At 43.8% G+C, this 23271-nt stretch overlaps 1 protein-coding gene across 3 annotated transcripts in view; it reads right to left on the bottom strand.

Annotated features, from left to right (window-relative positions):
- Positions 1-11947: 11947 nt before the first annotated feature.
- TCP11L2 (t-complex 11 like 2) overlaps positions 11948-23271 on the bottom strand; it is a 78480-nt gene continuing 67156 nt past the window's right edge. For all 3 annotated transcript variants that reach the window (XM_033952648.1, XM_033952647.1, XM_033952646.1), the window contains exons 9-10: positions 20469-20641; positions 11948-12794 (exon numbers count right to left, since the gene is read on the bottom strand). In XM_033952648.1, coding sequence (XP_033808539.1) covers positions 12553-12794; positions 20469-20641 — 415 coding nt within the window. In that variant the 3' untranslated portion in view covers positions 11948-12552. The remainder of the gene's footprint in view (positions 12795-20468; positions 20642-23271) is intronic.

Raw genomic sequence — 23271 nt, 5'->3', positions numbered from 1 at the left:
ATAGTAATAGCTATTGTAAAAGCATCAGATCTCTTGACTCAAGATCATTGCATGCAAATGACTTGGATATTTTAGAAAACTATCCATGTACATAAAGTAAAACATAGAACAAACAGAAAAACATGACACCGTCTCTAAGGTCAAAATGAACCTATTTCTATTTTCCTAGTATAAAATGTTTTTTACCTATTAACTACTACAAAGAATTGTCTAAATTATTTTGTTGTTGCAGGTGTTAACTTGAAATGCAGTGGTGATAGAATTTGTGCATCTCCTAAGATAGGCCTAGATTCACTAAGGGCATGGATCAGATCTGATCCGTGAGGGATCCGATCCGTGTCCGGGGGGCTGATTCACATGCAAATGAGGGCGATCAGAATCACGCCTCCAACCAAGCACTCTATAGCGATCCTGACGCATGCGCATACCATCTGTAGATAGTCTGTGCGTGCGTTGGTCCTCCATGCTTGGCAGAGCAGGAAACTTCTTTTTTTTTTCTTCGCAAGCCCGTGTTTTTAACCTGCTTTAAGCCTGCAGGTTAAAACCATGGGCTTGCATGGCGGAGAAGGATAGGAAAGTCGGGGTGGCAGGAAAAATTTGGGGCGAGAGCAGGGCGGCGAGTTGGGGGCGAAAGGAGAGATTCAGAGCGAGAGCAGGAGATGAGGCAGAGAGCAGATCAGGGCAGGCAGGAGATTGGGGCTGAGAGCAGAGAAGCAGGGCAGAGAGAAGGGTGGCAGAAGGCAGAGCAGTCGGAAAGGTCCTCAGCAGTCGCTTATTTTTGGTTCGGTTAGCCCAGTTGGTGTCCCTCTTTTTTTTTTTTTAAGTGAATTGATGCCTGCCTACATTTGAATGCCATTCCCCCTCTTTTGCATGCGTGGATCGGACGATGATCGGGACAGAGGTTAGTGAATCGGGTCAGAGGGAAATCGGGTCGCAAAAGGGTCGCTAAGTGGTCGGAAGTTGATTGGTGGGCTTAGTGAATCTAGCCCCAAATCTTAACTGTAGTATAATTTGTACTCAAAACATGATTAGATTTTTAATCTAGATCATAATAAGAGAAGGATAATCCTGTTGATTAAATAACTCAGGTCAAAAGAATATAGTTTGATTAATTATTCAACAAAACAATAAGTATCCTTAAGTGACATGACACCAATTTTGCATAGGATTTGAAGTAGGAATTGTACAATTTCCTTAATATATTACAAAAGGCTTTTCCAAGCACAGAGCCTTTAGTAAAATACACAGCAGCAATTTCAGGAACCATCACTTGGCATCTTCCATTTGTAATTGTTGGTAATTATACATATAAATACAAATGTTTACTATCTCTCTATATAAGAGCCAGCAATTATGCTTACAGGAGTCATAAATTAGGCACTTAAATAAATAAAGCGCAATAAATTAAGCAGCAAAGCCCCAAATTGTAAACATTTAATCTTAAAGGATATCGGTGTTAACCAGAATTCCTCCCTTATTTCAAGCATGTTACCGAATTTTATACATGCTTCACAGAAAATGCAAAAACTGATGACGAAAATGATAGGAAGTTTGCGCCAGAAGACGTATGAGGAGAGACTGGAAGCCCTGAAATTGTATACCCTAGAGCAGGGGTGTCAAAGTTCCTCCTCAAGGGCCGCAATCCAGTCGGGTTTTCAGGATTTCTCCAATGAATATGCATGAGCCAACCCTAGCGGAAACAGGAAGTTGTGAGAGGGCGGGCCGCAGTGGAGAGGAGATGGTGAGGCCAGTGGCAGCACAGTGCAGTGCTTTTCATTTAAATGCTGTGAGCATGCGAGAGGGAGGAGGAGGAAAAATAGATGCCAGCAGGGGGGTTTGGAGGTCAGGGCGTGTGCGGCAAGCCGCCGCTCGTGCCTGAAGATTTTAAAAGGGCGCTTGGCATTGGGAAGTTGGGGCACGTGCAGCAAGCCACCGCTTGCGCCTGAAGATTTTAAAAGCGATTCCAAGGTTGGCTGCGTGGGAGTTTAGGGGCAGAGCAAAGGGCGGATGGCTTGGCGTGAGCCCCGTGCAGCAGGAGCTGAAAGCAGCGCTGAGGGCTCGTGAGAGGAGCCACCGCTGCTGACGGCCAAGGTAGGTGCTGGGAAGAAGGCTGGGGACTCGCGCATGCGCACTCCTGCGGCCACAGACCTACACGCAGATAGGAGTGCGCATGCGCGGCTAGCGTTTTATTATATATGATTATAACCTTGCTGCTGGTGAAGATCTGAACTTTAAAAAAAATATGCAGGAGGGAGAGGTTTTTGGAGTTTTTAGCTAGCAGGGCCTGGGGATCCCGTCCAGCTAAATCAGAGATGTTTGGCTGCTGGGTGGGCCTGGGCCAACCCATGGCTATGCCACTAGGTCTATGTCTTTTCCTGCCCTGAGGGAACTGCTCCTGTTTCTCTCCCCTCCTTTGCTCCTGTCTCTCCCCGACCCTCTTGCTCCTGTTTCTCTTTCTGCCCTCCTTTACTCCTGTCTATCTAGTTTCCCTTCCCCAAGCTCCCAATCAGCATGCAGCTGTTCTTTGTCCTTTCCTCACCCCATTGCCATCTCTGCTAGCCAGTATTAATTATAAGAAAAGCTGCGCAGGATTGCAGCTCTCTGCCTGCCGGCTGTTTCCTCTGGCCGGTCCTGTTTCCTCTGCTGTGGCTGCTTTCTCTGTCCTCTCCCATGGCTGCTTTCTATGTCCCCCCCCCCCCCCACCTCCTCTGCTGCACAGAACCATGACTGCTTGCTCCAGGCTGACCCTGTCTCTTATTAAACCCCCTCCAAATCACAACAGTAAACTAAAGTTTTAAGGCACATAGACAGAGGCCCATTTACAGGCGCGTACAATGTCATGCAAGGCTCCGCGAGACGCTTTGTAGGCTTGTGCCTTCCTTTCTCGGACTCGCGCAAGGTCAACGGCAAAGTTGGGACTGGATAATAGAAGATTTGCCAAGGAGCCCCAAACACAGAGACGTGAATGAGATACAAGCCGTGGCAAGAGTCAGCTATCAGGCACAGCCTCTCAAAAACCCAATCCGCTTCGGCTTTGAGGTCACCCACACCCACCGCGGCAAAGGAAGTTGCGGCAGCGGGGTAGCTAGCTCCATTCCAGTTGGAGGCAATTTGTTACTTCCGGCAAGGGATAGACCCACAGGGGAGTGCTAATGCTGGGGGGAGCCCGGGCCCGCATTGCCGTCGATGTCGGGACATAACTTCCGGTTTTGGAGGGAAGAGAAGGGAAGCCGGCATGGACAGTGGTACCGTTAGAGCCCCAGAGCCCGAGTTCAAGTCGTTTGCTGCCGTTTTAAAAAAAAAGTCAGATGGAAACTTTTGGCGGCTGATCTTTCGGCAGCGGCAGCAGGATTCGCGACAGTTGACAGCTGGGCGCCCAGCTAAAAGGTGCTAGGGAGAACACTGTAGTTTTTGTCATTTTGAATTGAGTAAAAAATTGTTACACTTGTACCCATTCCAGCAGCCTCTGAACATTCATAGATACACCCAACTAAGCCATTTATTCAGATAAACTGGCTTAGATTATCGCCCCAATAATCTTTTACAAAGAATAGGAAATCACTTACACACTCAGATTATTATATGTTAGAAAAAATACTCAAAATGTTATTTTAAAATATATAATCTGAAAAAAGCAGTCTTACATTACCACAAATTAACTTGGATGAAAACAGAGTAACCAGGGCTGCTTCAAAAATTACAGATAACATAATGCAACATCCATTAAAATCAGAAGTACAATTAGGTTATGCTAGTGTAATATAACCCAGCCTGGTTTTGTTGTCAGGATGAAATCTAAACATTATATAACAGAAAATGAATACAAATAACATCAGCACCAAACGCTACTACAAGAACACAGTTTTACTCAGTTATTCTACCAAAAAATAACTTTCAACATAGACAAAATTGAAAGAGTTTTATTGCAGCCAATGTATTTTTTTACTGGTTAATATGATTAAGTCAAATAATAAAAGGACAATGAAGTTCTTGGTGATTTACATTATTCAGAATCAAACCTTGCTTTCTTTCTCTTCTACCTAGAGGGGATATGTTTAGAAACTTTTTTTCCACATGTAAAAACATACAGAAAAGTGCTTTTATGAGGGAACAGAAAATGTGTGACACTGGAGCACCCACTGATTTTCTGCTAATCAGGCAGTGAATTTCTATGACTGGTCAAGATTGAGCATCCCTGTTAGCAAGGCATTCAGTGCCACGGTTTTGGAAAGTGCTTGAGCTCGAAATAGTCCCCCTGTGGCTATGCCATACACACATTTACACCTTCTTCACGGCATATGTAAATCAGTCCGAGAGAATTTATGCGCTATTGAGAATAGTTTTGTATTTCTACTTTTTGGACTTTCCACATAAGCAACCTCCAAGAAATTAGAAATTTGTTATATAAAGTTAAACAGTACAGTATAAACTCAGGAAGCAATAATAAATGAAGTCTAAAGTAGGGCACAACTTTAGTTCCAGATAGCACTCATCGACTTTTTGGCACAGCATGTACATAAATGATGTACTGTGTATTATTTTCTTTTTGTTTTGTATTCATATAATGTGGCTGAGGCATTTTGAACTTAGCTTACCCTTGGAAAAGTAGCAAAGGGAGCCATTTTCAAAAAGGATGTCTTAAGTCCAATTTGGGCATTTTCCCCCAAAATGTTCAAAGTTGAACTACTAGAAGTCCAAATATTTTTGTTTCAAAAATTGTCTCATTGGACATCTAGGCTGCCGTGATGTCTAACTTTATACCCCATTTTTTGACCAAAAAATCATCCAAGTTAGAAACATCCAAATGGACACCACTTAGACGTGGGAGGGACCAGCATCCCAACAAAGAGTGGGGTACCTTAGAGGACACTGCCGTGAACTTCACAAAAAGGATGTCACAAGTACATCTCACTATGACCCCCTTATAATTTAGGTTGAGCCCCCCCCCAAAACTACCCTAATACAGTGGTGTGCATAAGTTTGGAACCACTTGTGAACTAACACACAAAATGGCCTTTTTTAAGGCCACCTACATGAATATGAAGGATAGATGATGCTCGTATGTACTTTTTTGGCCAGCGAAGTACATTACTCGATTTATGCAGAAAAACAATTAAACATGGCAACTTTAACAAACAAACTCAGAAATTTAATACTAAGCTAGAATAAAATAATAATAATAATAGCTTTATTTATATTGTCATATCTATTCAGTTCAAGACAATATAGTATTGCAGCAAACAAAGTGGTTACAAGGAGCAGGAAGATCTATAATAGCCAAATGCATCCCTTTATAATGTGGTACACAGACAAATCTATTGGGTCAACAAGCAAGTAAGCAACAGTCCTGGTGGGGTAATTGTATTGGTGGAGTTTTGCTGTCTTATGGTGCATTTTGAAAAGTAATTAAGTCAGCGTTGTTTGATAAATTAATTTCCTAAATGTGGATATTACTGTTAATCAAAATTTTACATTGAACATATTTAAGAAACGTCTTGTATTTTAATTATCTGTATTTCACTGATTGTCCAGCCTTCTTCTGTGTAAACCGCCTAGAAATTGTTTGATTATGGCGGTATAGAAGAATAAAGTTATGTTATGTTATGTAAAAGATCAGAAAGAATGCAAAATTCACAAGTGGTTCCAGACTTTTGCACACCACTGTATCGACAATACCCACCTGTCTACCACCCCAATAGTGCTTATGGCTGCAGGTGGTACCTACATAGCAGTAGAGTAGGGTTTTGGTGGATTTTGTGGCCTCACACTTCTACCATAAATGTAGTGGTTGGAGGGACTTGTGGGCCTGGGTCCTCCTCTCTAGGGTTCACTAGACTATGTGTGCTACTCTACTAGGCTTTCCCATAGAAGATGCTGCTGTTCTAGAGATAAAGTACTATTTTTTTTCCAGAAATTTGGCAGGTAGGAGGGGGTTAGTGAATACTTAGGGGAGTGTTTGGGAGGCATGCTTACTTACCTCCAGTGGATATCTGGTCAATTCGGGGACCTTTGTGGCACTTAGACACTTCAAGAATACATTTAGGTAAAAATGTCTACGTTCCATCTAGGACATCCTACGAATGCTTTGATTATCACCATAAAAAATCCAAAGTTTAAGTCGCCCCTAAACCCTCCCATAGCCCGCCCCTTTAAACTCTGGACACACAGTGGCTATGAAGGCCCGTTTAGGTTTTAGACAGCCTATGCACTTAATTGTGGTACCCATTAACCTGCATTATTAGCGAATAGAACTTACTAGAAATAATAGGGCTGGAGGAAAATAATGTACATTAATGCACATAGGGACCCTTTTTACAAGGCCACACTAAAAAGCGGTCTGCGCTATGATTAGTATTTGGATTACGCATATGCAGAGGCCACTTTTTCCATTTGTGCAATAATGACCATTGCCCATGAGTCCTTAATTACACCTATTTTGTAGGCATTAAGGGCTCACTTGCTAATTATTCACTAATCAGTTAGCATGCGATGATGTAGCTGCACTAATCGATTAGCAAAGGGTGCACCTACTCTCCACCCCCCAGCACTACAATTTTTTTAATAAAACAACTTTTAGTGCATGCAGATGCCAAAACTACCACGGGACGCCTGAGTGCACCCTGCAGTAGTGGATTTTAACCTGTAGTAAGCACACATTAGTGCTTAATTTAGCCTTAAGAGCTAGGACTGTTTACAGATGATTACTATAAGAAAGGCATCTGAAAATTATGACAGAGAACTATATAATATGATGTGACTGCCTTACCAGATATCACAGATCATTTCAGAAGTTAGAACCCAATTCCACAAAGAAAACCACTTGAATGCAAATTCCTGAAAAACTCAACAGTTGTTGACTGAAATCTAGGAACAATGCACTAAAAAACCTAGTATATTTCATTAGTAACAAATGCAAACCCTCTAGTCAACATATCTTTCTGCTTGAGGTCTCTCATGGGTTTACTAAAAGTACTTTATTGCAGCAAGTGATCTATGCCCCTGAACCCTGACCACAGTATGAGATGACATGGAGAAGGGGAAGGAAATATACAGATAGCACCTTAATCAGATGATTTCCTCCATGCAACTAAAAATGTATCGCTAGAATTTGAATCTGGGTTAGAATATATGTACATGAAATTTTTAAAAAAAATTAATACCCAACAGACAACATGAATTTCAGCCTGGCATTTTATCAGTAGTCAAAATAAAGTTATATTTCTTACATCCTGGCCAATTTTCATTCATAGAAAATTTGTTTGAAAACTTAAAAATAATGTTCATTTAGGCCTCAGGTCTGCACAATTCCTGAGCTATGTAAAAGCTAAAAATCTAACACTATATAAAGATGCTGAGATTTACTCCTGTGCATACAGTTTTTGGCAAAGTTTTGAATATCACATAGACAACTCTATGGGCTCCTTTTACTAAGGTGCATTAGGGCATTAACACGCGGAATAGCGCACGCTGAATTGCTGCGTACGCTAGACCTTAACGCCAGCATTGAGCTGGCGTTAGTTCTAGCCACGTAGCACGTGGTGTAGCACGCGGTAATATCCTGTGTGCGCTAAAAACGCTAGCACACTTTAGAAAAAGGAGCCCTATATGGCACCTCTGTTCCTGTACATATACTTAATTTTATCAATAAACTATAAAAACTTAGTTGGTTCTGGTGACACCTGAGAAATAGGATCACATTGGAATCTAAACATTCATAATGTTCAACATGTCTTCATTTCCAAAGAAGTTGTAATTTTAAATTGCTAAACTCAAATAGTAAATTCTCATTTCTATCAAAAATCCAAAATATCAAATTCACTCAGTACTATATTATCTTTGTATTAAAGCATTTGGCCTGTAGACACAAATAAAAATGGCCCTTTAGTACAGAGACCATATATTTGTAATATTTAGGCTTGAGAAAGGCAATTGTCAAAGTCATACCCACAAGCAGAAACAGTATTTTATCTGCAGAAATGGACTTTTTAAAAACTGCCCAACTAGTAAGTAGATCAAAGTATCCACATTCAATTTTTTTACCCACATTGTAATGGAGGTGATGCTGAGGTGGGGTTAGACTTGGAGGGGAAACACACATACTTTGGGATTGTCAATATTTTCTGGGAAAAAAACCCCAAATAATCACACACTAGTTTTGCAGGTCCATTTTCCCTAGACAATTTAACCTTTGACAAGGCTCAGTACTCGCTGCTCTTCTGTTCAAGGTTTTCTTCTCCTCGTTCACTAACCTGATCCAAGATCTTGTTATATTTATTCAGTTTTCTGTACCGTTCTCCCAAGGGAGCTCAAAACGGCTTTACATGAATTTATTCAAGTACTCAAGCATTTCCCTGTCTGTCCCTGTGGGCTCAGAATCTATCTAAAGTGCCTAAGGCAATGGGGGAGGGGATTAAGTGACTCGCCCAGGGTCACAAGGAGCAGCATGAGTGTTGAGGCTGTGGCTTTAACCACTACATCACACTCTCCCCATGGTGCTATGACTATGCTAGCGACATCATAACATAAGAATTGTCATACTGGGACAGACGGAAGGTCCATCAAGCCCAGTATCCTGTTTCTAACCGTGGCCAACCCAGGTCACAAGTACCTGGCTAAATCACAAGGAGTAAAACAGATTTTATGCTGCTGGAATTGCCTGCTCCTCTTTGGGAAAAGACATCTGTGAGACACATTTTTGAGTCAGCTTTCAGTGGCTATCCTGAACAGGATCTCTTCAGGCGCTGTTGACAGGGACACGGTCACTGGCTGCACTTGTGTCACTTTATTTTCTCCGAGATCAATATTCAACACAATTTAACCCCAGAAGTGCTCCTGGCCAGTTAGATCAACTGGTTGGGACTAACCAGTTACTTTCAGTAGCACTTAACTAGTTAGTGCCCAACGAAAAAGCAACTATTTTAGGGTATTCCAGGGCAGAGTTGGCACTTGGCTGGTTAAGTGTAAATATTTAGCTCTTAATCAGCCAGGTTAACTGCATTAAAAGTCAGTCCTATCTTTTTGCAGTAACCCACAGCTGGTTAAGTGAAGGGTAAAGGAGATGGGTATTGATCTACTGTTTTGGTGATTTGCCTAGTCACAAGGTGCTGATGCAGCAGCTCTAACCACTAGGCTACGCCTCCAACAGTGTTGCATACCTCACTTACCTGGCTATGTGTTGTTGGCTCCACACACCTGGAAATTCAATGCTGGTGCCTAGACAGGGCCTGGCATTGAATTTCTGCATTTAGTGCTGGTGGCAGTCAGCATAATGCTGATTGCCACCAGCTAAATATCATCCCCTATATTTCTTCTTTCTGGTTTAATGACATTATTTTCTTACTATTTGAATTTGCAAGTTTGTTGTTTTACATATAAAAAGTAATATAGCAAAAGACTGAATAAATAAATATTTGTATGTGATATGCACATGTAAACACTGCTATTTACACGAGGAGATGTTTCTTAAATAAAGGCCATAGTGAGTGCCGGTAAGTGGGATTAAAGAAAAAGAGAAAGGAAATATGTCTGGAAATGGTCTGATGGAAAATATAATAGAAAATTATTAGATTTAAAGAATAGTTGGATAACTTCATCTCACAAATCCTTTGAATGCAGCTCATTAAGTCTTATTTCACCTGGAAACATTCAACTGCAAAAATGGATGAAAAATTGGTCCTGGCAACCAAGAGACATCAACATGACACTGAACAAACAGCAGTACTTTATCCCTCCAATCCTCTTTCAGCATCTTAATATTAAAAACAAAACAAAACCCAAAACACAATGGCATATACAAAAGCATCAACAAAAAAAAACTGTTTAAACATGTCAAACTCTTGCCAATTTTACATTTGTAGGGTGAAATGCTGTAATGCCTACGAATTGGATCTTTTTCAGAGGTGTTTTTCTTCTGTGGGTTCACCACTGAATTTCAATAACTTTCATTAAAAAAATGTGTCAGTCTGCATTTGATGAAAGTATCATTTATTTAGACTTTTTAAATATAATAACACTGGTAATCTGAGTGGACTTTACTGGCAAACAGACCATCTATATTTTAGAACTATATTCTGTATATAAAGTGAGAGGCACAGATATAGAGATATCTTCATGTGTGCCTATGAATCACTAATAAACAGACACAGAGGTATTTACATAATATACATATACCGGTGTTATGTAGATCAATATCAGGACAACAAAAGGTAAAACATACAAGTCAGTTGAAATAAATGTATTTCAAAAGCTTTCCAGTAATCAAACCAGTTAGATGCCTGCATATGCAGTAGGAAGAGACCTTATGAAGCTGTAGTAAAAGATGGATATTTATAGCATCTTAATTTACCGAGTCACCAACCAGTGGCAGCTTAGTACCTACCGCAGGTTATTGACTCCCACAGTACTATAATAATGCTACCTGTGATCAACCTCACAAGGAGAGTTATTATTCCATCCTAGGAGCACTGGGCCTTATGCACATAGGTACCTTTATAAAGTTCAGTGCATGATCAAACAGCTGCCACACCAGGTCCAAACTCCCCTTCCAAAGCCCCCCTCCAATCATGAAACCTTCTAAAGCTCTCTCATGCCACAGGCTTTCTCTGACCTACTTTTTAAATACCTGGTGTCTAGTGCGGTTGGGGCAGAAGCGATGCCCACTTCGACCTGCCCCTTGCTAGCACTGGGTTCAAAGTGGCACCCGAGACCCCTAGTGGTAATCTTGTGGAACTACCACTAAGGGTCAAGCTGCTTATATGGCATTTCAACCCTTAGTGGTAGTACTGAGTGAATACAGCTAAAGGCTATTTTAAGTCTGGAACTGGCAGGTGACAGGAGCAATCCCCACTTGCTCCTGTCCTGACCCAACTAAACACCAGCAGGCTGAAAGGCTCCTCCTTGCTTAAATTTCTTGTCTGTGGCTAACCACTGATATTCAGTAGCAGTTAGACTGGTTAGCACCATTGAATATTTGCAGTTAGTGCCTATGCCGAAACCAACTAATTTTTAGTCATTCCTGGGACAGAGATGGCATTTATATGGTTATGTGCCAATATTCAACCCTTGATCGTATAATATAATTGCTTAAATTGGGCCACATAAATAGCAGTTCAGATTATGCAGTTAAGAGTTGAATATTGCACTCAACTGTATACATTTTAGCAGCCAACCTAAAACTGGATATTTAATGCCGATTTCCTGACATGGCCTGGCACTAAATATCTGGGAATATAACTGGTGGCAGACATCATGCCAATTGCCAGCAGGGATTTAAAAGTAGGCCCATAAAGTGGCTTCGGTGGAAGTCTGGAACTGGAGGGGGCTAGTGTGGGACATGTCTGGCCTTGGTGTGGCCCATCAGGGAGAAGGAATGAGAAAAAGGGAGCAGCTGATTTGATTCTGTGCTGGCTCTTCAAAGTGCCTGGGAGGATTGGGCACCTGATACTTTGGGGGCATTAAAATTACTCAAGATTCTTGTGCAGCTAGGAAAAAATATATAATTTTAAAATATGGTATAAATAGATTTTAATATTAGTAAGGAGGGAATAATATATATTTTTTGGGGGGGAGGGGACAGTAGGAAGTAGGAATTCCCTTGGATAAAATAACATAGAAGATTATGACCGCTCATAAATTAATTATCAAACCCAGTTTTCTATACAATTTATAAAGACAGGAAGACAGATGATAAAAGATACGAGGAGTTTAAAAGGGAAATGGTTCAAGAATGTAGGACATGTTATATCTCTGACAATATTTTTCTTTTCTCTAATTAATACAGAGGGCCTGCCCTCGTCTCTCTTCCAATTTAAGAGCATTAAATGCTGGCAAATATGTTAACACTGGTACAACTGATACAAGATATGATCTTCTTGTAAGTTCAGTATTAATATATTTTTTTAAAGAAGTTCTAGCCATACACACAGGACACTATTCAAATATTTATATGATGTACATTGTAAAACATTTGTACCAGTAAATTATTTTAAGTATTATTGGAGCTAGTCATTTGCTGGGCCATAATATGGCACTTTCAGAATCTGGTGTATTGCATCACATTGCAAATCAGCCAGAATAAGTGCACACAAGTTCAGAAGAGTCCTATGCCCATGGCACTTCCGGCGTTTACCAGAGAACTCTTCATCGTCTATGACTTCCACATCGATCAGGCCAAGCACCAGGCCCCAGTTTTCCTATAGTACACTGTGAGTAATTCAGATTGTCATCCTCCTGTGGACATTGAACAAGTGACAATGGAATTCTCTCACAGCTCAACACACTACAGATATACACCTTGTGTTAGACTTACACAAACATATACACAGTAAGAACATTTAAAAAAATCAAGTACTCTCACAGTAGTCTCTTACAGTAAGTTGCAAATTATGAGCCCTGTTTTAATATGGATTTCTCTCAGTTAGTATTCAGGAAAATGTCCTCGTCTTAGTCCCTAAAAGTAATACTTGAGTAGGGTCCCTTTTCAAAGATCTTAAAAACTGTTTACTTGCAAATGTAATATTTTCTCAATTACTGCAAAGTATGTAAAGATTATCTTTACTCTGTAAGAGGTGCAGCCTCTCTTTTTCCTGAGGTCTCACTGAATAGCAATTTTCGGAGAATATTTGCATAAAATGGTCCATACACTTGTTTGTTAAAGTTCACAATGTTTGCATACTGTGTTCCAATTAATTCCATTTCTATCTGAACTGGTGCAAGGCCTCCTGGCATATTGGGCATGTTGCTTTGGGCACTTGGAAGACAAAGTAAACTTTTCATGTAAAGCAGAACTCGTTTATCTAAAAATAAAGAAAAATGTAGTACAGATTAAAAATGATCACATTTCAATTTATCCTAAGAGAGGCACCCTGTACCCTGTAATTAAGTTACTTCCAATACAGGAGAAGACTTTTTGAAAAATTATCAGACCTATCATACCTGACTGGGCCTCCGCGTGTGCGGATCGCCGGACTCGATGGACCATGGGTCTGATCCGGAGATGGCAGTTCTTATCATTTTCAAAACACATAAACATTTAACAATCCTAAAAATGCAATCCCACAAACTGTGTAAACTTCAGGATGAGCATCTATTCAATAAAATAGTGGTTTTCCATCCTTTTCGATATCGGATTCAACTAACCACGATGATAAACCATACAACCCAAAAGACAAGTCATTTTATAATATTTTTTAATCCAAAACTTCTACTACTAAATAAGCACAAAGGAAATAATTCTATAAGGAGCTGTCTACAGACATACATACATAAATATCAGTATTCCAGTCATTACATATGAATGTCAACTCATACACGCATAAATGACAATTTGGCTATGTGCTATTCTGTAAAGGCATCTACATCTTCAATAGCATTTAATTTGCAGGTAGACATTTGCAACCTTATAGGCATATCTCCTAAATCCTTTATGGCTGCTCTAATTGTTCACACCTAAACACATGCATACTCCTAGTTAAGGAAAGTAAGCACTTTATTTAAGTGAAATTGATTATGAACAGTTGTACCCTGATTTCCTTTTATTTTTGCTTACTGTATTTCCTCTGTTTTCCCCAGCGATGTGGCCTGTCTCATATCTTATGTTATTGTACTTTGCAATTAAATTGACGGAAATAAATTATGGAAATAGCAGATAAATTGCAAATAGATTGCGAAAAAAGTGTATGAATTATAGTAGTTTAGAATTTATGCACATAACTTCACAACCCACCCAGGCACCATCCATGAGAACACCCACTTTCATTTAGGTGCCACTGTATAGAACAACATGCATTGGCAGTTAACTATATATACTGTGTAGTGGCTAAGCCATCAATCACAAAGAAGGAGATGCACATATTACTCCCAATAATTAAATGCCAATCAACTCCAATAATTTACTGTTAGCGCCTGGTTGGCTAATTAGGTTAGATGTGCAGCTGGGATCTACAACCTCTATAAAATCCGGGAGTGTGTGTTTAGTGTTGAAACATTTTTGTTGATAACAACCAAACAGCCACAATAATCAAAAATACAATCAAACTTCAAAACCAAGTATTGTCCCCAACTTCTCCCTCCCCCCCCTACTACAATCTGTGCTCCCAAATGGTAGAGCCATATACCATCAGGCCCAACTGAAACATAACAGGCCAGGGATCTTGTTTCTGATAATCCCTGGAACCCCAAAGCACAGTTACCGTAACAGGTGTTATCCAGGGACAGCAGGCAGATATTCTCTACATGTGGGTGATGTCATCCACGGAGCCCCGTCGTGGACAGCTTTTCAAGCTTGCTAGTACTGCCCATGTATGCGTGCCTTCCTGCTCCAGTAGAGGGCGCATCCCCTCGTCGTGGTCTTCAGTTCAGATAGCTAGCAAAGAAGCCAAACTTGGGGAGGCGGGAGGGTTGCGAGAATATCTGCCTGCTGTCCCTGGATAACACCTGTTATGGTAACTGTGCTTTATCCCAGGACAAGCAGGCAGCATATTCTCTACATGTGGGTAACCTCCAAGCTAACCAAACAGGGATGGAGGGAAAGTTGGCAATTCATGAAAACAGATTACGCAAAACCGACTGTCCAAACGGGCCGTCGCGCCTGGAAAAGGCGTCCAAACAGTAGTGAGAGGTGAAGGTTTGAACCGAAGACAAGGTGGCAGCCTTGCAGATCTCAATAGGCATGGCTCGGAGGAAAGCGACAGAGGCCACCATCGCTTGGACCTTATGTCCCGTGACCCGACTGTGCAGCGAGAGACCAGTCTGAGCATAGCAAAAGGAAATACAAGCAGCTAACCAGTTGGACAAAGTGCGCTTGGAGACAGGGCGGCCCAACCGGTTAGGATCAAAAGAGATGAACAGCTGAGGAGCCGTCCGATGAGACTCGGTGCAGCACAGTTAAAGGCCAACGCCCTTTTACAATCAAGAGTGTGAAGCGCCACCTCCCCAGGATGAGAGTGGGGCTTCGTAAAAAACACCGGAAGAACAATGGACTGGTTGAGGTGGAAATCCGAAACCACCTTAGGCAAGAACTTAGGATGAGTGCGAAGAACCACCTTGTCATGATGAAATACAGTAAAAGGCAGATCTGCAATCAGAGCCTGCAACTCACTGACTCGGCGGGCAGACGTGAGAGCAACCAGGAACACCACTTTCCAAGTGAGAAACTTCAGAGGAGTCTTATCAATGGGTTCAAACGGAGGTTTCATCAATTGAGCCAGGACCACATTAAGATCCCAAACCACCGGAGGTGGCTTGAGTGGAGGATGAACATTGAAAAGTCCCTTCATAAAGCGGGAAACCACCGGATGGACAGATAACGGTTTCCCATCAAGCGGCTGAGGAAAGGCAGCAATCGCACTGAGGTGGACTCGAATAGATGTCAATTTGAGGCCAGACTGGGACAAGTGAAACAGATAATCCAGCACGGAAGACAAGGAGGCAGAGAGCGGCTCCAAGCGACGTGCAGCACACCATGCAGTAAATCTGGTCCATTTCTGGGAATAGCATTGCCGAGTGGAGCTCTTCCGAGAGGCTTCAAGAACATCCCGTACCAACTAAAAGAAAGCTAAGGAAGGAGACACGTGGAGAGGAACCAAGCTGTTAAGTGTAGAGACTGTAGATTGGGATGCAACAGCGAACCCCGACTCTGAGACAGCAGAGAAGGAAACGCAGGCAGAAGCAGAGGCTCCCTGACACAGAGCTGGAGGAGCAGGGAGAACCACGGCTGCCGGGGCCACCGAGACGCAATCAAGATCATGGTGGCACGGACTGACTTGAGATGGACCAGCGTCCTGAGAATCAGAGGAAAGGGAGGGAACACATAGAGGAACCCGTCTGTCCAGTCGAGAAGAAAAGCATCCGCCTCGAGTCGATCTGGGGAGTACATCCTCGAGCAGAACCGAGGCAACTTGTGATTGAGGGGTGAAGCAAACAGATCTATTTGCGGAGTCCTCCACCAAACAAACACCTGCCGCAGAGTCTGAGAATGGAGGGACCATTCGTGCGGCTGAAGAAGGCGATTCGACTTGTCCGCCAGACAATTCCGTTCACCCTGCATATACACCGCCCGAAGAAAGATGTTGTGGCGCAACGCCCACTGCCAAAGACGAAGGGTTTCCTTGCAAAGTGACAGGGACCCTGTACCGCCCTGCTTGTTGACATAATACTTCGCCACCTGGTTGTCCGTACGCACCAGGACAACGGAATCCTGCAGCAAATGACGAAAAGCCACCACGGCGTTGTAAATAGCCCGGAGCTCCAGCAGGTTGATGTGGCAGCGACGGTCTGCACTCGACCAAGGACCCTGAGTCCGAATACCGTCAAGGTGCGCCCCCCAAGCGTACACCGAGGAATCCGTCATCAGAACCTTCTGATTTGGGGACATGCGAAAGAGCAAACCTCTGGACAGATGGGAAGAGTCGGTCCACCAACGGAGCGGGCGTTTCAAGGAGGGAGTCATCGCAATATGCTGAGAAGCGGAATCCCGATCCTGCCTCCATTGAGACGCCAAAGTCCACTGAGGAACCCGAAGATGCAACCGGGCGAACGGCGTAACGTAAACGGTGGAGGCCATGTGCCCCAGGAGAACCATCATCTGCTTGGCCGAGACCAAATCCCGCTGAGCCACCAGCTGACTCAGCCGCAGAAGGGCAGCCTGCCGAGGCAGTGGGAGAAACGACCGAAGGCGGAGCGTGTCGAGCATAGCCCCGATAAACTGCAGGGATTGAGAGGGGCACAACTGAGACTTGGGGAAGTTGATCTCGAACCCCAGACGCTGAAGGAAGATAATAGTCTGACAGGTCGCTGAGGTAACCCCCTCCCTCGACGGGACCTTGATCAGCCAATCATCAAGGTAAGGGGAAAACCTGAAAGCCCTGCGACCGCAGGGCCGCCGCAACCACCACGAGGCACTTCGTAAAGACCCGTGGAGACGAAGCAAGCCCGAACAGGAGGACTCAATACTGCAAGTGGAGACTTCCCACTTGAAAGCGGAGAAACATCCGAGAAGCCGGATGTATTGGGATGTCTTTCAGGTCCAGAGAACACAACCAGTTCCCCTCGTCCATCAAGGGATACAAAATGGGAAGCGAAAGCATGCGGAACTTCTCCCGAACCAAGAACTTGTTCAGAGTCCGCAAATCCAGGATGGGACGAAGGTCCCCGGTCTTTTTGGGAACCAGGAAGTACCGGGAATACACCTCAGAGCCCTGTTGGCCCGGGGGAGCCTCTTCCACAGCCCGCAGGCGAAGGAAGAGGCGCTTCCAAAAGAAGTAGAGGAAGCTGCGTCCCATCGGACTGAAACAGTCTGGGAGGCCTGTCCGGAGGCAAAGTTCGGAAGTTGAGGGAGTAGCCCTTCCGAATGACGGAAAGGACCCAAGAGTCCGCAGTGATCTCCATCCAACGAGGATAAAAGGCGCGGAGACGTCCCCCGATGGGCAAAGGGGGAATCCCCAAGGCAGAAGGGGCCAGTCCCCTCCCGCCGAGCCAGTCAAAAGGACGGCTGCTGCTTAGGCGCCGTGGGTGTCTGAGGTTTCGGGGGGGCCCTCTGCTGCAGCGGCCGACGAGGCGGAGGGCGAGAAAACGCCGGCGTGAACTTCTGCAGATACCGCCGGGGAGGCAGCCGGTAGGTCTTGGGTGGACGAGCTTTGCCTTGGTCCGTACCAGGGAGGCGAAGGAGCGCTCGTGCTCTGAGAGGTGTTTCGTGGCAGCCTCGATGGAATCATCGAACAACTCATTTCCCAGACACAGGAGATTGGCTAACCTGTCCTGCAGGTTCGGATCCATATTGACAATGCGGAGCCATGCCAAGCGACGCATGGCCACTGCAAAGGCAGAGACCCGAGACAACAGTTCAAATGCATCATAGGAGGCCTGGAACATGTACAGCCGCAGCTGCGACAGTGTATCCAGAAGCCGGCGAAACTCTGCACGGTGCGCAGAAGACAAATCGTCCTCGAAGGATGGTAAGGACTTGATGCACCACTTAAGATAAGAAGTGAATGTAAAATTATAGTTCAGGACTCGGTTCGCCATCATGAAGTTCTGATAGAGGCGCCTCCCGAATTTATCCATGGTCCTGCCCTCCTGGCCCGGCAGGACAGCAGCATAGACCTTTGATGGGTGAGATTTCTTAAGGGTAGACTCAACCAGAGACTGGTGGGAGAGCTGTGCTTTCTCAAACCCCTTGCAAGGCACCGTCCGGTACCTAGACTCCATTTTGGAGGGAATAGCCGGAATAGCATAAGGCGTCTCCAGGTTACGAAAGAAAGTCTGCTGCAAGACTGGATTCAGAGGCAGCCGCAGGGATTCCCGAGGAGGATGGGGAAGCTCCATCTCCTCCAAGTAATCCTTGGTATACCTGGATTCCGACTGAAGGTCCAGGTGTAAGGCCCTGCCCATATCCTGCACAAAGCGAGTGAAGGAAGAGGGCCTGCTCTTCGAGTGCTCCCCAGGCAGAATGGTGGAACGAGACCGCAGGGCCACCAAAAAGGAGGGGAAAGCCTCCCGAGAATAGTGCGGGGGTACATCCGTATCCACCGGCATGAATGCTGAGGAAGCCCCACTGAAAGAATGAGGAGGCGTCGACGAGAGCTTGCGCCTCGATGTCCCCAGGGGTGAGGACTGCAAGGCATGGGCCATCGAGGAAAACAAGCCCGGGTCCCCTAAGGTAGGCTCCTCCCGGATCGGGGAATCCAACCTGACTGGCAACCTCAACAGACTCGGATTGGACAGAATGAGGTCCAAGGTCTTAATGAAGCCATTAGTGTGAGGACCCGGGGACCTGCCCTGCCTCGGGGGGGGGGGGGGGGGGGGGGGAGTCCTGCGGACGCTTCACAAGGCGCCTCAATCGAGGCCGGTCCGAGGGAGAAACATGCCTCGATGGAAGAGGCGAGGAATCAGACGAGGACAGACACCGAGAATGACGTGCTTTGCCTCGAGAAACCTCGATGCGACGCTCAGGCTGGTCCACCGCCCGCGAGGTCGAGGTCAAAGCACGATGAGCTAACACTGAGGAGAGCTCCGAAGAGATGATAGCCTTCAGTACCTCCTCAAACATCGGCACCGTGACCATATTTGGCCGGGCAGGTGCAGCAGTGCGTTCCACCGAGGGCAACCTCGAGGATGAGTATTCCTGTGTGGTGGAAGCACGCTTGGAGGGTTTGGACGATGGTCTTGTCGAGGCCGGTAGGACTACACTCACCGCCTGGATGGCCAGAGACTCCAAGGAAGGCTTCTTCGGTAGCTGAGCTGAACCTGAAGGAGGAAGAGGGGACTTACCCAGAGCCGAGGTCTTCAAGGTCGAGGCCACCGAGGCCTTCGAGGTCAAGGGAGACTTGCCCGGGGCCGAGGTCTTCGAGGCCGACGTTGAGACCGAGGCTGAAGCCGAGGTTGAGGTCGAGACCGGAGTCGAAGCAGGAGCGGCTTCCATAACGAAAAGCTCCGCAATCCTGACCCTACGCCGCTGAAGAGCCCGAGGTTGAAGCGTGGCGCAGCGAGGATAGGAATCCGTCGGGTGATCAGCACCCAGGCAAGGATACACCAGCGGTGCGGGTCAGTGATGGAGATAACCCGCCCACACTGAGAGCACTTCTTAAACCCGGTGAGAGGACTGGAAAGTTTAGACGGCCGCAGCCACTCGAGGCTAAGCGGCCATGGCGAACCGGGAGCCCCCGGTCGCCGAACCGAAAATATAAAACAAGAGAAATAAAGAAAGGAAACCAGTAACAACACGCACAGCGACTCCCGTAATAAAACAAGAAAGCCATGGTGCTAGAAAGGCACGTAGAAATCGCAGAGAAGAGAGACAGGGCTTTCTGGCTCCGAGGAAAACTAAGAACTGAAGACCACGAGGAGGGGATGCGCCCTCTACTGGAGCAGGAAGGCACGCATGCGTGGGCAGTACTAGCAAACGAGATCTTCAATCAAGTTTGCTTGAAAAGCTGTCCGCGACAGGGCTCCGTGGATGACGTCACCCACGTGTAGAGAATATGCTGCCTGCTTGTCCTGGGATAATGAAGGAGATGGGACATGATTCTATCTGGTACCAAATACATACAATTTCAAAGCAAAATTAAGCACACTGAACAGCAAAATCATCCCATCCCCCACCCCCGGTTCCAAAACAAACTCTCTATAATATCCCATCCTCCAGCACCAACTAATCCAAATTTTTTTTTTTAAAAACCATCTCTGGTAGAAACATGCCCTCCTTACACCGAACTCACTACCCCAAAGGCCATATGAACCCAGTCTCTATACCCAACTATAACACCTCCCCCCCCCACCCACCGCACAAGCCCAGGAGTGTGTGTTTAAACACATATTTTTATTTTTTTACTGAATATTACCTAAATCAATTAGAGGTAGTGTTTATAACTTAAATATCAAATAATATGATTGCTACCTTATATGAAAACAGATGTACAAAGTTTGCATGCATTGTCTTGTCTTACATTAATAGTTCAGCAGTTTAAACATACCAATCAGGTTGCAGATAGGATTGTCTTCTTCACCAATACTGCAAATCTGTCCCATTAGACTGGCCTGGGTTTCATTAGTAAGTGTTGGAAAGCCCTTTTCAGTTAAGAACTTGTTGATTTCAAAGCACATCTTAATGCTTATGGTATTTAGGGTCTCTTTTAGATCAAACATTCTATAAAAACAAAAATACAACTAATTATATATGGTACTATTAAATTACATGAGTTAAATACTAATAAATAATCTGGACAGCAGGCATTAAGAGTATCTTGTCCTATCTTGCTATTTGCATAGTTTTACAAAATTAGTGCAGGAAGAGGTGGTCGGAGCGTACCGCGACTGATTTCCTGCACTCACGGCGCTCCGACTGCTCTCCTTCTGCCCTTTTCAGGCTCCCCCATGAAAAACCGTATTCGCGGTTTTTTGAGATTCGTGGGGGTTCCTGGACCAGAACCCCCGTGAATATCAGGGGAGTACTGTATAGGTTTTTTTTTTTAGCATTAGGTTTCTTGGAGCACATCCCATTTTTATAAGTGTAGCTACCGTATTTGTTACAGACTATGGATAGATAGTGTATTACTATAAGTATTGTCAGCTATATATGCAAATAGCTTTTCTTTATTGTGAAAGGTAGAAGAGAAAGAGAGGATGGGAGGGTTCACTGGAAATTAAAAGGAAGGGGGAAGGTGTCTGGCATATAACACAGGGATGACATCATCTGCAACATGATATTTTCTTGTTATGTTGCTGAACAGTTATCAATCAAAAATTAACTCTAATACTGTTGGGATAAAAAAAAAGGGAGTGAGGATGGGACGTAAATCACATGAAATAGATTTTATTTATTTAGATTTATGTCCCATCCTCCCAGAAGAGCTCAGAACGGGTTACAAGTTTGCATACATAAAAAAAACATAGCAGGGTATAGTAAGTAATGTAGAGCATAACAGTATATTTTAGATCATGACATGATAGGACAATATACTGTATAAGAGAGCATGATAGTACTCAAAAGCATAGCATTACTTAATAGGATATGATAAGACAAGACCTCATACAATATGGCGTGGGGATATTATGAGTTTGGTATGACATTGCGGTAACCAATATTTATTTATTTAAATTTTTTAGCCTGTCCTCCAAGTCCAGAATGGATTACAAGTTTACATACATAATATAAGTTAGCAATACGATAAGACATATAATACAATATAAGCACAGTACGAGTTAGTGATAAGACAGGTGGAATGAGGACTTCAATTAAAGATAGGTCAGTTTTAACAGTAGAGGCACAGACTTCTTACGGTAGTAGAACAATTTTTATGCTCAATGTGAGAAATCTAATATTTGAGTTGGGTCTTACTTCAGTAGTGAATCAGTTGTAACTGTTCTTTATAAGTCAACGGGGAGAGTTCCTGAGATAGCATATAAGAGATCTAGTCAAAGTTGGTTTACTACTACTTATCACATATATCACTGAAAAGCATATGCAGCACTATACATTTTGACATTTATAGACAGTCCCTGCTTGGACAGACAAGACACGATATATAGGGTTGGGGATGCAGAACCCAAGGTGAAAGGAGTTAGGAGTAGGCGTTATCTTTGTGGGTGGTAATTGAGTAAAAAGATGGGTTTTTACCACTTTCCTAAAGTTTAATAATCCTGCCAGTGATCTGATGGTTGGCGGGATTTCATTTCATAGTCTGGGTAATAAGTGAGAGTAAACACATTTGCGGGTGTTTTCTAGTAGAAGGGCTCGTGCTGATGGAATAGCAAATCTTCTTCTGCATTGTGATCATAGAGGTCGGTTGATAAATTTCCTGACTAATAAGTTGGCACCATTTTGCCAAAGATTTGATGGCTAGAGTCAGTGCTTTAAAGATACAGTGGTTCCAGATGGACAGCCAGTGTACAGCGGCCAGTGCTGGGGTGATGGGAACACGGATATTCAGATTTTCCAGTAGGCAAACTGCTGCATTTTGTACACATTGTAATCGTTATAGGTTCTTAGTAGATGGTCCCATAAATAATGAATTGCTTTAGTCCATTCGGGGTATAACAAAGATGTGTGAATTCTGCTCCAAAGAAGTATATTTGAATTTTCTGTAGTTGGTATAGGTAGTAGAAAGAGGTCGATACAACTTGGGAGACAAGTCAAGACAACTTGGGAGATAAGACTCAAAAACGACAGGTCAGAGTCAAGTATAACTCCCAGACTGTGGGCTTGGTCCTTAGCTATGAGGGTTGCATTATCCCAGGAGAAGAAAGAACGTGGCTGAGTGCAGTTTGCTTGTGAATCCAGAGAAGTTCATTTTGGATGCATTTAGTTGTAGCTTGTTTATGGTCATCCAGTTTTTGATTTGTGCATCACAGTTCATTCTGAGTGGGAGGTAGAGTTGGATACCATCTGCAAAGGAGTGAATCTTAATGCTGTATTTTGAAAAAATGTCGAGTACTCGACTAATGTACAAGTTAAAAAACAGTGGTGATAGCAAAGCACCTTGTGATATGCCATATTTAAGTGGTTTGGGTTGTGACATGTTAGACCCCAGTAGTACACTCTGCATTCTTTTGTCTAAAAAGGAGGAGAACCTGCATAATGCAGGGTCACAGATACCAATATTGGCTAATCTGGGTAGGAGAAGAGTGTGATCGATGGTATCAAAGGCACGTTTAGGTCTAAAAGAACAAGCAATACATCTTCTCATTTGCCCAGGTATTTCTAACAGTCATTGATGATGTTTAATAGGACTGTTTCAGTACTGTGGAAATGTTTGAACCCTGATAGGTAGGTAAATA

Source organism: Geotrypetes seraphini, chromosome 7 (genome assembly GCF_902459505.1).
Source record: "Geotrypetes seraphini chromosome 7, aGeoSer1.1, whole genome shotgun sequence".
Taxonomy (NCBI): Eukaryota; Metazoa; Chordata; class Amphibia; order Gymnophiona; family Dermophiidae; genus Geotrypetes; species Geotrypetes seraphini.
This window is presented reverse-complemented; position numbering and strand designations above follow the sequence as displayed.